Genomic DNA, 15152 nt, shown 5'->3' on the forward strand with positions numbered 1-15152 from the left:
AAATGTATATGTTATGTGTATATATATATATATATATATATATATATATATATGGATGTTTCAGTGTAAAATAATAAAACAGAATCAAATTAAATGTGTCTTTTAGTTAGTTAAGCTATATCTATTCATCCTGAGAACAAATGACATAAAGCAAATCAACCATCACACAAACACCAATTATAACAATCCCAACAATCAAAGCGGTGTAGACCAGACCAGAACCAGAACTACTCTGATCCTTTAGTAAAAGTAGCAACACTGCAGTATAAAAATACTCTGCGTTGAAAATATCACATAAGTAAAAGTACAGAAGTATTATCAGCAAAAAGTCCTTAAAGTAGGCAGCTTATACTGCAGCCAGAGAGTATTAGTTCTGATATTAATAGACTGTTAATGCTGATGCATTCATGTGTACACTGGTAAATGACACAGCTGTTAAACAAAAATAAACATTTCTGCAGATTGGTAATGACTGCCCTGTTTCTGAATTCACTAAGTAATTAATCGCTGATAAAACATGCTTTCAGCTGTTCGACCACTGCTCAGACTCTCTAACACAATGTTTAGATAATTGTACATTTTATGTAAATACATAAGCTAGTTTTATATTTGGGTTCAGCTGCTGTCATCAGAGAAGACACAGACAAACGCCGACTCCATTAATATGAACTGTAATGATCGATGACTGCACGGAAACTTTTACATGTTTGAGGAACAGACAAGGCACCAGCTGATCACGCTGATGTTTTCTGGTTCACTTTTAGTAAACTAACAGTACACACAGATGGACTTCAAATCTTGCTGACCTCCAGTGGTTTAACGTCGCACCTTGCTGCAGTGATGTACAGGTGGACTCCACGAGACTCTGTCATCAGTCTAGACCCCAGAGTCCCTGTCATGTTTGTTTCCTTTGAACACTTCATTATACACGTATTTCAGCCCAGCCAGCAGTCCTTTATCCACTCGACTTGACATTAGTTTTAGTTTTTGAACCTTCTCTGTGTCCTTTTTCTTCTCCATCTCCTGAATCAGGACGTCCAGGTGGACATAAGTGGACAGTGAAACAACATTCAGGGCGATCTTCTCCAGATTCACAACATGCTCGTAGGCCTCATCCAGACACTGTGTTTTGTTTGCTTCAAGGTTTTCCATCTCTTTTTCCAAAAGGCTTACCTTCCTCTCAGTCTCTGCTTTATTCTTTTTCATGTCTTCGTTGGTCATCTGAACTTTCCTTGTCTTGGTCACATAGATCCAGTCTTTTTCACGTGATCTGATGCAGGGCACTTCCTGGTACATGAAGTGCAGCGGCCATCTTTCATGACCTCACAGCTTTCTGGACTCCAGGCCATTGTGCATCCAGGATAGTGACAGTTCTCCTCACAGACTTTACAGCAGACAGCTCCTTGATAAAACCCCAACCCCCACATCCCACCACTGATAGTTTCTTTATCTTTGTAGACCTCCTCAACTTCTACAGTGAACTCCTCATTGTTCTTCATCACTTGTTCATATTTCTTCAGAAGCTTCTGAGTCTGTTGGATTTCTCTCTGTTTACGTTCAGTGAACGTGATTCTCTCCTGCAGGTTTTGGATGCAGGCTGTCAGTGTGATGCGTGAATTCAACACTTCAACAGTTGTTATCAACTTCTGAGGTGCAGCTTTTCCCAGGAAGTCTGTGAACTGACTCATTCCTTTCGTTGTTACTTCATCTGCATGTTTAAGGTCTTCTGTGTCCTCTGTCCTGTCGTCATCCTGGCAGTTATCAAACAGGAAGTAAACAGGCTGATTCTTTTCATTTCTGGCAAACTTAATGTTTGCAGCCTCGAGGGCTTTCAGAACATTTTTAGGTTTTCTTCCATCTGAGTGTGTGATGAGGGCAACGATGTTCTTCTCCATGTCTTTTCCAAACAGAGACACCACTGAATCAAAGATGTACCTCAGTCGGTCACTCAGTCGATTCTCAGTTGCCTTCAGCACCAGACCCACTGCATTAATCTCATGAACTCCATCCTCTGAGCGGAACCAGTCTAATAATCTGTGACTGACTCTTACATCTTGTTCAGTCTCTGTGGTATCTCCGTATCCAGGAGTATTGATGATGGTCAGAGAGTAGGGCAGAGTTTCATCTTCAAAACCAAAGATCTGGTACACGATCACATCTGATGTCTGACTTTCTGATTGACTTCTCTCCTCGTCCTCTACGATCTGAAACCAGACATCGTCCTCCCACTTCACTCCCATGGCGTAGTTGACCAGAGCGTTGATCAGAGCAGATTTTCCTGCTCCTGTTTCACCAACAAGCAAGATGGTTTTGTTTATTTTGTTCACATGTTTTTCACCAAGAGTCATTCTTGTTAGAGTTCCAATATTCCCTTTCTCTGGTGTCAGCTGGTAGCGAGCAGGAGATCCTGATTGGATCAGAACACTTTTAGAAATGATGTCATCATATTTAGATGAGGTGTTCCTGTAGAAAAGTAAAGACATGAGCTCAGAAACTACTGATCGCAGAATGAAATAAATAAAATCACTGTACTTGCTGGGGTCTGTTAATGAAAACTAAAGTTTGTTGGAAAGTGGCGTGGTATGGATAATACGGGACCAGGTGAACATTACGTGAAGCTTTGCAAACCGTCCTCCACATCATCCATCACACAGGACGTACACCTTGTCCAGTATTATCCCTACATGTCTACGGTGTGGTTTTAAAAAATATTAGTCTTACTCACGTTGCCATGGTAACAGCTTCACAGGAGCTGGAGGATGGAGCAGCGTATTAGTTCTCTGGATGAAAGAAAAACAAGTCAGTAGCCTCCTGTCAGCTGTCATGTTGTTATCAGAAGCTATTATTAGATACTGTATCGTAACTGAAAGTATTAACGAGTGAAGAAACGCTGCCCTTCAGCCTGTGCCCACCTCCTACACACAGTTTAAAATCTACCAAAGTGGCTTTGTGCAGTGTGGGGGGTCAGGGGGCGTGGCTCTGTGCTAGGCTAGCTCAGTAGCATTCTCACATTATGACATCACTTTAACGGAAGATAAGATTACATGGAGTGGTAAGCAGCCAGGACTTCCTCCTCGCAGCAGCTGCTGCTGTCCTTTCATGCTCTGCTGCACTCGTGCCGCTAGCACCGGTTTGTTTTTAGCCCAAGTAGCTAGCTAGTGCTCCAAGACAAAGCTCGGATCCCATTTTTAATCAGCCGTGGGCTTCCACTTGACCGCAAAAAGCAGCCCTTGCTCTAAACCCTCCGCTGCTGCTAGCTTGTCTTTAGCCTGCTGGCCAAGCTAGCCGGCTGCTCGGCCATGGGTGTGTGTGAGAATTCATTTCAGGTTTTGGCGACGTAAAGTTTAGCCGACTAAGGCAACTTCACAACTGGCTTAAGGGCTGCTGCTGTAGCAGAAACTTCCCCTGCGTGGACAACTTCACCACATGCTACAACACAACAGAGCTCTTTGAACATGGTCGCCTCCATCCAAATCACGCAGGAGCTCGTCTTCTATCTACTTAACATCAAACTCACACTACATTCCTGCAAAGCGTTCCCCACCTGCAGGTGTGACATGGCCGACTCATTTTCCAGGTGAGCCCGGTTCAGGACGGACTCTGTCCTTCACTCTCACTCTCTGCTCTGTCTAACGTCCCTGTATTGATTACTAATGGCCCTTGTAACTGTTGATCACATGACATAAACATGCATTTTCATTGAATTTAGGACAACAGGATTTCTAGTCAATGGGTTCAATCACTCAGAAACACAGAAAAGGTCCTTTAAAGCTGAGAAAATGTTCAGTCTCTCTCAGGCTTTCAGCATTATTGGACTCTGAATGAAACTTCAACTTAATTGAAGGAAACAATTCTTAATTTAATTTCAGCTCATTTCATTTAAATGTTTTTCTATCAACGTAAGGTGTTAGTTATGAGTTATGTCAAAAACATTTTTCCCTTATGCATTAAGCGCAGCGGAGGACAGTTGCCTCTGCGGAGTCCATTAATTCCTGATAATGGACACCTCGAGGGGCATTATCCCGCTTATACCATGGCCAAAGAAAAGACATAAGGACCAATAATTTATATTTTCATGCGTTTTGCAATCAAAATCTAAAGTATTTTACAAGCCATAACTCACTTTCCCTGGTAACATCTGAGGGTTTGACTAATACCTGGAACAATCATTACCGTCCCATAAAGTTCTTATGCAACGGAAACCTTCACTACTCCAGTAAATAGGACGAACCTTGTTAGATATTTCTAGTCCGCTCAGCTCGTAGAACCCGTTGGCTGAGCTCTGAGCCAGAAAGCTAACGTTATGCTAGCAAGACTCAAAGTCAACAACACGGCGTTCGGCAGACAAACAGTGAATGTAATCTGACAGTATGTTTAACAACAAGACTAGCTAGCTATCCAGCCATGTCACTGTCCCCAAATCAAGATTTTCACGAACACACGAGAGGCCGTGTGTGCTGTCGGCCGCGGCCAGACGTATGTTCAGAGGCACTGAAGGACGAAACTCAGTGTTGTAAATTAGATATTCACATTTTTAAAACGGGGCTACTTAGTAGGTGTCCATTATCAGGAATTAATGGACACCCTGCAGCCAATCAGAATCGAGTATTCACCCAGACCATGGTATATGGTGTAAACTCCTGATCCTGACATCTTAAAGTCTTTCATCGTCCTTTTTTAAAGTGCTCTTACCATAGACTGTATAAAAGAAGCTCTCCGATGCTGCGGAGGGAGACAGAGCGGAGAGGGTGGGCGCTCTGTGGTCACATGGTTTCACAGAAACAATCTCAGAGACATTTCTTTCTATTCTTATGCTTGTAATTATTTATTTTTTACTTTTTGCTATTCATTTGTGCTTATTTGATGCTTCAGGTATTGAATTTCCCCTTTGGGGATCAATAAAGGCTGATCTTGTTAGAAAGTTATGAAAGAAAAATAACTCTCCTCCCTTCCTTCACTTCCTGTTTAACTGACGGTTTGAAGTCACACCGTTTCTCTGAAATCACGTGACAACAAAATCTCCAAAAGCAACTTTCAACAACAGGACAAGTTTATTGCTGTTGGTAAGGCATCAGCTGGTTAGCTTAGCTTAGCATAAAGGCTGGACACAGCTAGCCTGGCTCTATCCAAAGTTAGCTAAATCCACCTACCAGCAGCTCTTAACACCGACTGAAGGTAAATCACAGAGACATTTTAACTGTTGATCACATGACATAAACATGCACTTTCATTGAATTAAAAACAAATATTACAAACTGTTGTTAATAACTAACAACTTTCGTGGTTCCAATGTTTTTTTTCAAATATGTTTTAAAAATATTTATTATATAGAATTGACATCATGTTTTACTGTAAAACATTTTAGAAAGTTATAGAACATTATAGAATCAGTGATGTGCTCACTTTGTATTTCTGCTGTAAAAGTAAAAGTGTCATTCATTTCTGTCCTGCTCCAACCAACATCTGTGTGGAAGGAAGAAAATCTATCTAAAAACTGAAAAATATATTTTTTAAAGGATTTATAGTCAATATTCAAGCTGAGAAAATGTTCAGTCTCTCTCAGGCTTTCAGCATTATTGGATTCTGAATGAAAACTTAATTGAAGGAAACATTTTAAGTTAATTACAGCTCATTTCATTTCAGTGTTATTCTATCATCATATATGAATGAATCATATGAATGTACGGCAGCATGTTCAGTTATTAGTTATGTCAAATGCATTTTTCCTCATGCATTTATATCTGGTGTTAACTCCTGATCTTGACACCTTAAAGTATTTCATCGTTCCTGTTTCAAAGCGTTCTTACCTGTTGTTGGCTTCATGAAGCTCTCCGATGCTGACGAGGGAGACAGAGCAGAGAGCAGCTTTTATACCAACAGGGGGGGGCTCTGTGGTCACATGGTTTCACAGAAACAGTGTGAGACAGAAAGCTGAGTCCCTTCATAGACTGCAGTGAAGTCTTGAGTACGGTGACCTGTAAATCCATCTAAAGTGATGAAATAAACATATTTGCATGACAGAAAACGTTCTTGTTTATTGTCAGAAGGGTGAACTAGTGTTAGTTGTTTCCAACCTGATGAACTTTGTTTGATTGGACTAAGTTTATCTGGATGGTGGGTCTGTTCTACATACTTACATTCATATTTTATATACTTGTAAATTATATATTTATTACTTTTTGCTATTCATTTGTACTTATTTGATGCTTCAGGTACTGAATTTCCCCTTGGGGATCAATAAAGGCTGATCTTGTTAGAAACATATGAAAGATGAAAAAGTCCTATTTAAGTCATTTACTTCACTTCCTGTTTAACTGAAGGTTTGAAGTCACACCGTTTCTCTGAAGCCACGTGACAACAAAATCCCCAAAAGCACCTTTCAACAACAGGACAATTCAAAGTGCTTTACATCAGACAGAAAGGCATTGAGAAAAGATATAAAAGAAACAAATAATATAAAAACATAAATAGGATTTAAAAAAGTAAAACAAAAGACAATAAAAGATAAAAATAAGATAAAAAAGAATGAGAAATATTAAACAGTAGAATAAAAATTACATTTATGAATAAATAGTCCCAAGTGGAACTTAATATTGTCGTAAGCGGGCTATTTACCAGGACCCAAATGCAGGAACTCACAGAAACGGCTGGATGAATGTGACGGTTTTTATTGTGCAGATTATTATAAGCAAGGATGAATGCTAAATCCGGCGTCACCCGTGACCTCCCCGAGGATCCAGCAGAGCCGAGTTGGAGGCGTGACTGACGGCACTCCGTACACAGGTACACAGAAACATACAAAGACCGGGGGCTCTGTGGCCCACCATGACAAATAAAAGGCAAACAGAGAAGTCTTGAGCCCTGATTGAAGAGAACTGAGAGTTGCAGCAGACCTGCAGCTTTCTGGGAGTTTGTTCCAGGTCTGTGGATCATAAAAACTAAATGCTGCTTCTCCGGGTTTAGTTTGGACTCTGGGGACAGGAAGCAGAACTGTCCCCAGACCATCTGAGAGGTCTGAACGCTTCATAACGGAGCAGCAGATCACAAACAAACCATTCAGTGATTTATAAACCAACAGCAGTATTTTAAAATCAATTCATTAAATGATCTGGGAACTGGACTGATGTGGTCTCTCCTGGTCTTAGTGAGGACTCTGGATCAGCTGCAGCTGTCTGATCTGAGACTTGTAAAGACAGCGTTACAGTAGTCGAGCCGACTGAAGATAAACACATGGACAAGTTTTTCTAAATCCTGCTGAGACAGAAGTCCTTTAATTCTTGATATATTCTTCAGGTGACAGTCGGCAGATTTTGTAATTGTCTTAATGTGGCTGTTAAAATTCAAGTCTGAGTCCAGGACTACACCCAGATCACTGGTCTGGTTTGTGGTCTGCAATGTTAGTGACTAAGCTGAGCTCTGACTTTAATCGTTCTTTTTTGGGTGCAAAGACAATTATTTCAGTTTTATCTTTGTTTAACTGGAGGAAATTCTGGCACATCCAATCATTGATTTGTTGAATGCACTTACTCACAGCTTGTATGGGTCCATAGTTGCCTGCTGATATCTTTATATAAATCTGAATAATTACAGTAAGATATATAGTTGTTTTCTATAATCTGAGCCAACTCAGTAATTACAAATCAATACAAATGAGTTCCTGTCCTTCAAATAGGATTCAAACCAGTTTAGCAATGTACTGGAAAGTCCCACCCAGTTTTATCCAGGTGGGGCCAACAATCTAAACTGGAGGGAAAGCAAACAAAGAACCCACAAGACACACAAGGAGAGGAGAACAAAATAAAACAGGAAACAGGACAAAACCCCGAACTATGACAGTCCCCCTTCAAAAAACGAGTCAGTAAAAATCGAGGAATGGTTCTCAAACGTCTCTTCAAAAACAAGCCAACAAAAGCACAAATCGAGCTGTGTGGGTGGAGGGGGTCCGGAAGAGGGATTTGTGGGCCAAGCGATAGATCTCAGGCAGACGGCTCGAGGGCTGGACATGTGAGCAGAGCAACTCAAGAGGTCAGCGTCGAAAGACCAAAACCATCTGGAGGCCTGGTGGAATGCCGAAGGTCACTGGAGGCTGGCAGCGAAGGCGGACCTCTCCTGGAGACCAACAGCGAAGGCGGAAGGTCCCTGGAAGCCGGCGGCGAAGATGGCCCTATTGTAGGCCGTCGGTGTGGCCAGAGAACCAGACCAGATCCCGGCGACAGGACACAAAGCTAGCAACAGGGAGACTGGTAGAGGAGCCGGTGGAACCAGTGATGCCAGGGAACCCGGAGCCTGCCGCTCCGGAAGAACAGGAGGTGGGTGCTGCTGCGACTCTGTGGTCACATGGTTTCACAGAAAAAGTGTGAGACAGAAAGCTGAGTCCCTTCATAGACTGCAGTGAACTCTTGAGTACGGTGACCTGTAAATCCATCTAAAGTGATGAAATAAACATATTTGCATGAGAGTAAAAACGTTCTTGTATACTGTCAGAAGGGTGAACTAGTGTTAGCATGTAGTACAGACCCACCATGCAGATAAACTTAGTCCAATCAAACAAAGTTCATCAGGTTGGAATCAACTTACATTCATATTTTATATACTTGTAAATTATTTATTTATTACTTTTGCTATTCATTTGTATTTATTTGATGCTTCAGGTACTGAATTTCCCCTTTGAGGGATCAATAAAGGCTGATCTTATCTTGTTAGAAAGTTATGAAGCAAAAATAACTCTCCTCCCTTCCTTCACTTCCTGTTTAACTGACGGTTTGAAGTCGCACCGTTTCTCTGAAACCACGTGACAACAAAATCCCCAAAAGCAACTTTCAACAACAATCAGACAGAAAGGCATTGAGAAAAGATATAAAAGAAACAGATAATATAAAAACATAAATAGGATTTTAAAAAGTAAAACAAAAGAAAATCAAAGATAAAAATAAGATAAAAAAGAATGAGAAATATTAAACAGTAGAATAAAAATTACATTTATGAACAAATAGTCTCAAGTTGAACTTAATAAAAGGCAAACAGAAAAGTCTTGAGCCCTGATTGAAAAGAACTGAGAGTTGGAGCAGACCTGCAGCTTTCTGGGAGTTTGTTTCAGGTCTGTGGATCATAAAAACTGAATGTTGCTTCTCCAGGTTTAGTTTGGACTCTGGAGACAGGAAGCAGAACTGATCTGAGACCTGTAAAGACAGCCTTACAGTAGTCGAGCCGACTGAAGATAAACACTTGGACAAGTTTTTCTTAATCCTGCTGAGACAGAAGTCCTTAAATTCTTGATATATTCTTCAGGTGACGGTCGGCAGATTTTGTAATTGTCTTAATGAGTCCAGGACTACACCCAGATTTTTGGTCTGGTTTGTGGTCTGTAACTTTAGTGACTAAGCTGAGCTCTGACTTTTAATCATTCTTCTTTGGGTGCCAAGACAATTATTTCAGTTTTATCTTTGTTTAACTGGAAGAAATCCTGGCACATCCAATCATCGATTTGTTGAATGCACTTACTCACAGCTTGTATGGGTCCATAGTTGCCTGCAGTTATATTTATATATATCAGTGTGTCATCTGAATCATTATGGTAAGGTATTTAGTTGTTTTCTATAATCTGAGTCAGTGGGAGCAGGTAGATGTTGAACAGAAGAGGCCTCAGAATTGAGCCTTGGGGCACCCCCCTAATTTTTGTACATTCCGATGTGTAATTACAAATCAATACAAATGAGTTCCTGTCCTTAAATATGATTCAAAGCAGTTTAGCAATGTAGTGGAAAGTCCCACCCAGTTTTCAAGTCTGTCTAGTAATATGTTGTGGTCGATCGTGTCAAATCCAATAATACCAAGACTGAAACTTTTCTACTGTTTGTGTTTAAGTAGATGTCATTCAAGACTTTAACAAGAGCAGTCTCAGTGCTGTGGTCGAAAACTGGAAAACATCAAAACAATAGTTTAGAGCCAAGAGGGTTTTACTAATTTTACATGGGAGGTTTGATATGAGCCTGTTATTGTTCATTAGTGATGCGTCTACATTATCTTTTTTTTTTTGTGTGTGTGTACGACACACATACACAAACACACTACTGACACACACAGGTCCAAACCATAGACTGTATAAAAGAAGTGGACGTAGCCTCGGGGTCTGAAAAGTGAAGCCAACGCAGAAGCGCCTTAAACCTGCATTCTCTCTAATGGCCAGCAGGGGGCGACTCCACTGGTTGCAAAAAGAAGTCAGATTGTATAGAAGTCTGTGAGAAAATGACCCAACTTCTCACTGTATTACCTCAGTATGTTATATTGCACGATCTAAGGACCCAAATGCAGAACACAGAAAAGTAGAGAACTGGATAGTAGTAGTGACAGTCTTTATTAGAAAACGGGTTGATAAGCGCTCTACCAGAGCGGGCGAGTCCAGTGTAGTCTGCTGTAGCCAGTAATGGGTGGGTGGAGGGGGTCCGGAAGAGGGATTCGAGGGCCAAGACGGGGGCTGGACATGTGTGGAGCTGGGTGTTAGAATAAAAATGTACATAAGTTATCCCATTTATGTTTTGTTCTTAGTAGCCTTTAAAGTACACAGCAATGCTGTGTGTATATGTGTGTTATTAAACTTGTGTCTGTGAGAATAACAGGAATGCACCCTGCCATCCTATGACCGACAGGGCAGGCTGACACCACACCAGATGGTCTCATGAGTTGTGGCTGCCACCAAGGCCGCTCTCACGAGATAGACCTGACAACACCACTTTGTTTCTTTTCTTATTGTAGCAGTATATACTTCCCCCACCCCTTAGAAAACTATGTAACAGGGAATCTCCTAAACTGAATAAAAAAGAGGAGGCTGCATGGATGCACTTCAGAGTGAGTAGGAGATGTAACTGAATGCATCTATGCTTACTCTCCTCGAGTAAAACTTAAGTTAATGCCTTTGTCTTTCTTTCCTTGTATATGATTTAAATGTTCTAGGTGTCTTGAACCTGACACTGGGGACCTTGGTCGGATGGCCCGGGCTGCTGTTCTCTCTACAGACACATTATTTAGCCTGTATGTGTTCACATGTAGTCAAACTGTCCCATTAAAGCAGCTGAAGCAGCTGTCAGCAGCTCCTGTCTGCAGTGGACCCGTGGGCGGACAGACAGCTGTCACTGGATTACTGTGATAATGAAGGAAACTTGAAAACATGAGGATTCTCAGGCAAGTTTTGCAGCGTCTTTCTTCTCTGGTGTCTAAGTGGATTTCTGGAGGTTTATTCTGGACGGACACCAGAGATGATGATCTCCTCTGGAAGTGTGAGTCACACTGAATGATTCAATGTGAGTTTCATGTCTGTGAGTTCAGATCTGACTGAGTTATGACTCTGAGAAGAAGTGCGATGTTTGACTCAAATCCACCTCCTGCAGTATCGTTACCTTCCCTTCAGCTCTCCGGCGCCCCCCTGAGGAGGCTTTAGTCTCTTTAGTCTGTGTCCTGCTGAATGTCTGTCACAGACCAGATCCTGTCATTTCACCAGAGTTAAAATGAGTTAAATTACAGAGGAGCTCAGTGAAGATTTCACCCCCCCACCTCCCCCTGTGATGGGGCTTTAGACAATCAACTGAAACCCCTCGACTACACACAGGTGATCTCCATTTAACTGGTTTTACTACACAGCTTTGTTGAATACTCGATTCTGATTGGTCAATTATGGCATTCTAGTCTGTTATTTCTGAATAACAGACCGTTGCTATGGACGGAGTCCAATCATATCAATCCGCAGAAAGAAGTCTGTGGCAAAAAAACGTTCTACTTAAGCTACTTTTGATTAAATGTTGTAAAACAAAAAACATGATGAACTTCCAATAGGGGTGAATACCTTTTACAGGCTGTCTTTTGTGACACGTTCAGGAAATATCCATAAACTGCATTTATACTTTATACTTTGCAGTGCTGTCACCTCCTCTAAGGAGATATGGAAGCATAGCCCTAAGCAGAAGCCCACGGTTCACCACCAACCTGTTCACGTTTCTAACAAGTTCTCCCCACTCAGCAACACAACCGTTGAGAAACCAACTCTGATCATTGGCAGCTCCATTTTGAGAAACCTGAAGTTAGCGACACCAGCGACCATAGTCAAATGTATTCCTGGGGCCAGAGCTGACGACGTTGAATCCTATTTAAAACTGCTGACTAAGAATAAACGTAAATACAATTGGAGGTCACTAAAGTTAATGTGTACATATGCTAAGACAATGTCGGACTCCGTAGTTTTCTCTGGGCCCCTGCCAAACCTGACCAGTGATGACATGTTTTGCCGCATGTCTTCATTCCGCTGGCTGTCGAGGTGGTGTCCAGCAAACAACGTGGGTTTTGTAGATAATTGGCGGACTTTCTAGGGAAGACCTGGTCTGATTAGGAGAGGCGGCATTCATCCCACTTTGGATGGAGCAGCTCTCATATTCAGAAATCTGGCCGAGTTTATTAGTGGACCTAAACCATGACAACTCAGAGTTCAGACCAGGAGGCAGAGTAGCAGTCCTGCACGCTTCTCTGTGCTTCCAGAGCAGTTACCCACCCAAAGCTCTTTAGTGATGGTGTCTGCCCCCCGACCACTTAAATTAATAAAATCTAAAGTTAACAGAAGAGGAGTTACACATAAAAACCTAAACAAAAATGCTGAAATAGCCCAACAAAACAGGAGAATTAAATGTGGACTCTTAAACATCAGATCTCTGTCATCTAAAGCTGTACTAGTGAATGATTTAATATCAGAGTATCATATTGACTTATTTTATCTTACTGAAACCTGGCTGGGTCATGGAGAATATGTTAGCCTAAATGAATCCACTCCGCCCAGTCATATTAATACTCACGTTCCTCGAGGCACCGGCCGAGGAGGTGGAGTTGCAGCCATCTTCGACTCAAGCCTATTAATCAACCCTAAACCTAAACAAAATGATAACTCATTCGAAAGCCTTGTTCTTAGTCTTTCACACCCGACCTGGAAAACACGACAGCCAATTCTATTTGTTATAGTGTACCGTGCTCCTGGTCCTTATTCTGAATTTTTATCTGAATTCTCAGAGTTTTTATCAAGTTTACTCCTTAAAACAGATAAAGTAATTTTTCGCAAATCGCAGCCACTCCGAAACTGACCATCTGCGAACGACACTCGATTCTATCGCCCCTTTAAAAAAGAATATAATAAAACAAAGAAGGTTAGCTCCATGGTATAACCCCCAAACTTGCAAATAAAAGCGAACATCATGAAAACTTGAAAGGAACTGGCGTTCCAACAACCTGCAAGAATCCCGTTTAGTCTGGCAAGATAGACTTAAAACATATAGGAAGGCCCTCCGTGATGCCAGAGCAGCCTACTACTCATCATTAATAGAGGAAAATAAGAACAAGCCCACGTTTCTTTTCAGCACTGTAGCCAGGCTGACAGAGAATCACAGTTCTATTGAGCCATGTATTCCTATAGCCCTCAGTAGTAACGACTTCATGAGTTTATTTAATAATAAAATTTTAACTATTAGAGAAAAAATTCATTAATTCCTGCCTTCAGCCGGTACCGACTCATCTTTAAATGCAGGAACCTTAGAACCAACTGTAAAACCTGATATATATCTTGACTGCTTTGCTCCTATCGACCTTCTTCAACTAACTTCAACGATTAATTCATCTAAGCCATCAACCTGTCTCTTAGACCCCATTCCAACTAGGCTGCTTAAAGATGTTTTACCCTTAGTTAGTACTTAATTATTGGATGTGATCAATTTGTCTCTATTAATAGGCTATCTACCGCAATCCTTTAAAGTAGCTGTAATTATAGCGCTTCTTAAAAAGCCCACTCTTGATCCAGGGGTTTTAGCCAACTATAGACCTATATCTAACCGTCCCTTTCTCTCTAAGATCCTTGAGAAAGCAGTTGCCAATCAGTTGTGTGACTTTCTAAATAACAATAGTTTATTTGAGGATTTTCAGTCAGGGTTTAGAGTGCATCATAGCACAGAGACAGCACTGGTGAAAATTACAAATGACCTAGTAATTGCATCAGACAGTGGACTGGTCTCTGTACTTGTCTTGTTAGATCTTAGTGCTGCGGTCGACACCATTGACCATCACATCCTATTACAGAGACTGGAGCATGTAATTGGCATTACAGGAGCCGCACTAAGCTGGTTTAAATCCTATCTATCAGATCGATCTCAGTTTGTACATGTTAACGGCGAGTCCTCCTTGCACGCCAAAGTCAGTCACGGAGTTCCACAAGGTTCTGTGCTTGGACCGATTCTATTCACTTTATATATGCTTCCTCTAGGCAATATTATTAGGAAACACTCCAATTATATCTATCGATCAAGCCAGATGAAACTGACCAGTTAACTAAACTTCAAGCATGTCTTAAGGTCATAAAGACCTGGATGACCTGCAATTTTCTGATATTAAACTCTGACAAAACTATGGTACTTGGCCCCAAACACCTCAGAGACACATTATCTAAAGATATAGTTACTCTAGATGGCATTGCCCTGGCCTCCAGCAGCACCGTAAGGAACCTCCGAGTTATCTTTGATGAGGATTTATCCTTTAACTCCCACATGAAACAAACTTCAAGGACCGCCTTTTTTCACCTACGCAACATTGCAAAAATCAGGCACATCCTGTCTCTAAATGATGCCGAAAAATTAGTGCATGCATTTGTTACTTCTAGGTTGAACTATTGCAATTCCTTATCCGGCTGCCCGAATAAGTCCCTTAAGACTCTCCAGTTGATCCAGAATGCTGCGGCACGTGTACTGACAAGAACTAGGAAAAGAGATCACATTTCTCCAATATTAGCTTCTCTGCACTGGCTCCCTGTAAAATCCGGAACAGAATTTAAAATCCTTCTCCTCACCTACAAAGCTTGTAATGGTCAGGCACCATCATATCTTAAAGATCTCATAATACCTTATTACCTGACTAGAACACTGCGCTCCCAGGATGCAGGGTTACTTGTGGTTCCTAGAGTCTCCAAAAGTAGACTGCGAGCCAGAGCCTTCAGTTATCAAGCTCCTCTCCTGTGGAATCAGATCCCAGTTTGGGTTCGGGAGGCAGACACCATCTCCACATTTAAGAGTAGGCTAAAGACTTTCCTCTTTGATAAAGCTTATAGTTAGGGCTGGCTTGGGTGAGTCCTGAACCAT

General features: G+C 41.4%; 2 protein-coding genes and 1 long non-coding RNA gene across 5 annotated transcripts in view; 1 reads left to right on the forward strand and 2 right to left on the reverse strand.

The window, feature by feature from the left end:
- Nucleotides 1-20: 20 nt before the first annotated feature.
- Nucleotides 21-5887, reverse strand: LOC122865299 (septin-1-like). 3 transcript variants are annotated; one of them, XM_044173549.1, is made up of 3 exons: nt 5808-5887; nt 2726-2780; nt 21-2463 (listed from the first exon to the last, which is right to left on the reverse strand). In XM_044173549.1, exons 2-3 carry the CDS (start codon nt 2731-2733, stop codon nt 1242-1244), a joined length of 1230 nt encoding a protein of 409 aa, XP_044029484.1. In that variant the 5' UTR covers nt 2734-2780; nt 5808-5887; the 3' UTR covers nt 21-1241. The 3 variants fall into 3 exon arrangements, with proteins under 3 accessions (XP_044029484.1, XP_044029485.1, XP_044029483.1); XM_044173550.1 differs by lacking the exon at nt 5808-5887 and adding an exon at nt 3518-3791; XM_044173548.1 differs by lacking the exon at nt 5808-5887 and having other exon boundaries at nt 2726-3200.
- The window catches only part of LOC122865297, a 21689-nt gene continuing 6557 nt past the window's right edge, over nt 21-15152 (reverse strand). Inside the window, exon 4 of the mRNA XM_044173544.1 lies at nt 21-1152. Coding sequence (XP_044029479.1) covers nt 877-1152 — 276 coding nt within the window. The 3' untranslated portion in view covers nt 21-876. The remainder of the gene's footprint in view (nt 1153-15152) is intronic.
- The window catches only part of LOC122865303, a 15968-nt gene continuing 6947 nt past the window's right edge, over nt 6132-15152 (forward strand). Inside the window, exon 1 of the long non-coding RNA XR_006375449.1 lies at nt 6132-6212. This is a non-coding gene — a long non-coding RNA (uncharacterized LOC122865303). The remainder of the gene's footprint in view (nt 6213-15152) is intronic.

Source organism: Siniperca chuatsi, linkage group LG18 (genome assembly GCF_020085105.1).
Source record: "Siniperca chuatsi isolate FFG_IHB_CAS linkage group LG18, ASM2008510v1, whole genome shotgun sequence".
NCBI lineage: Eukaryota > Metazoa > Chordata > Actinopteri > Centrarchiformes > Sinipercidae > Siniperca > Siniperca chuatsi.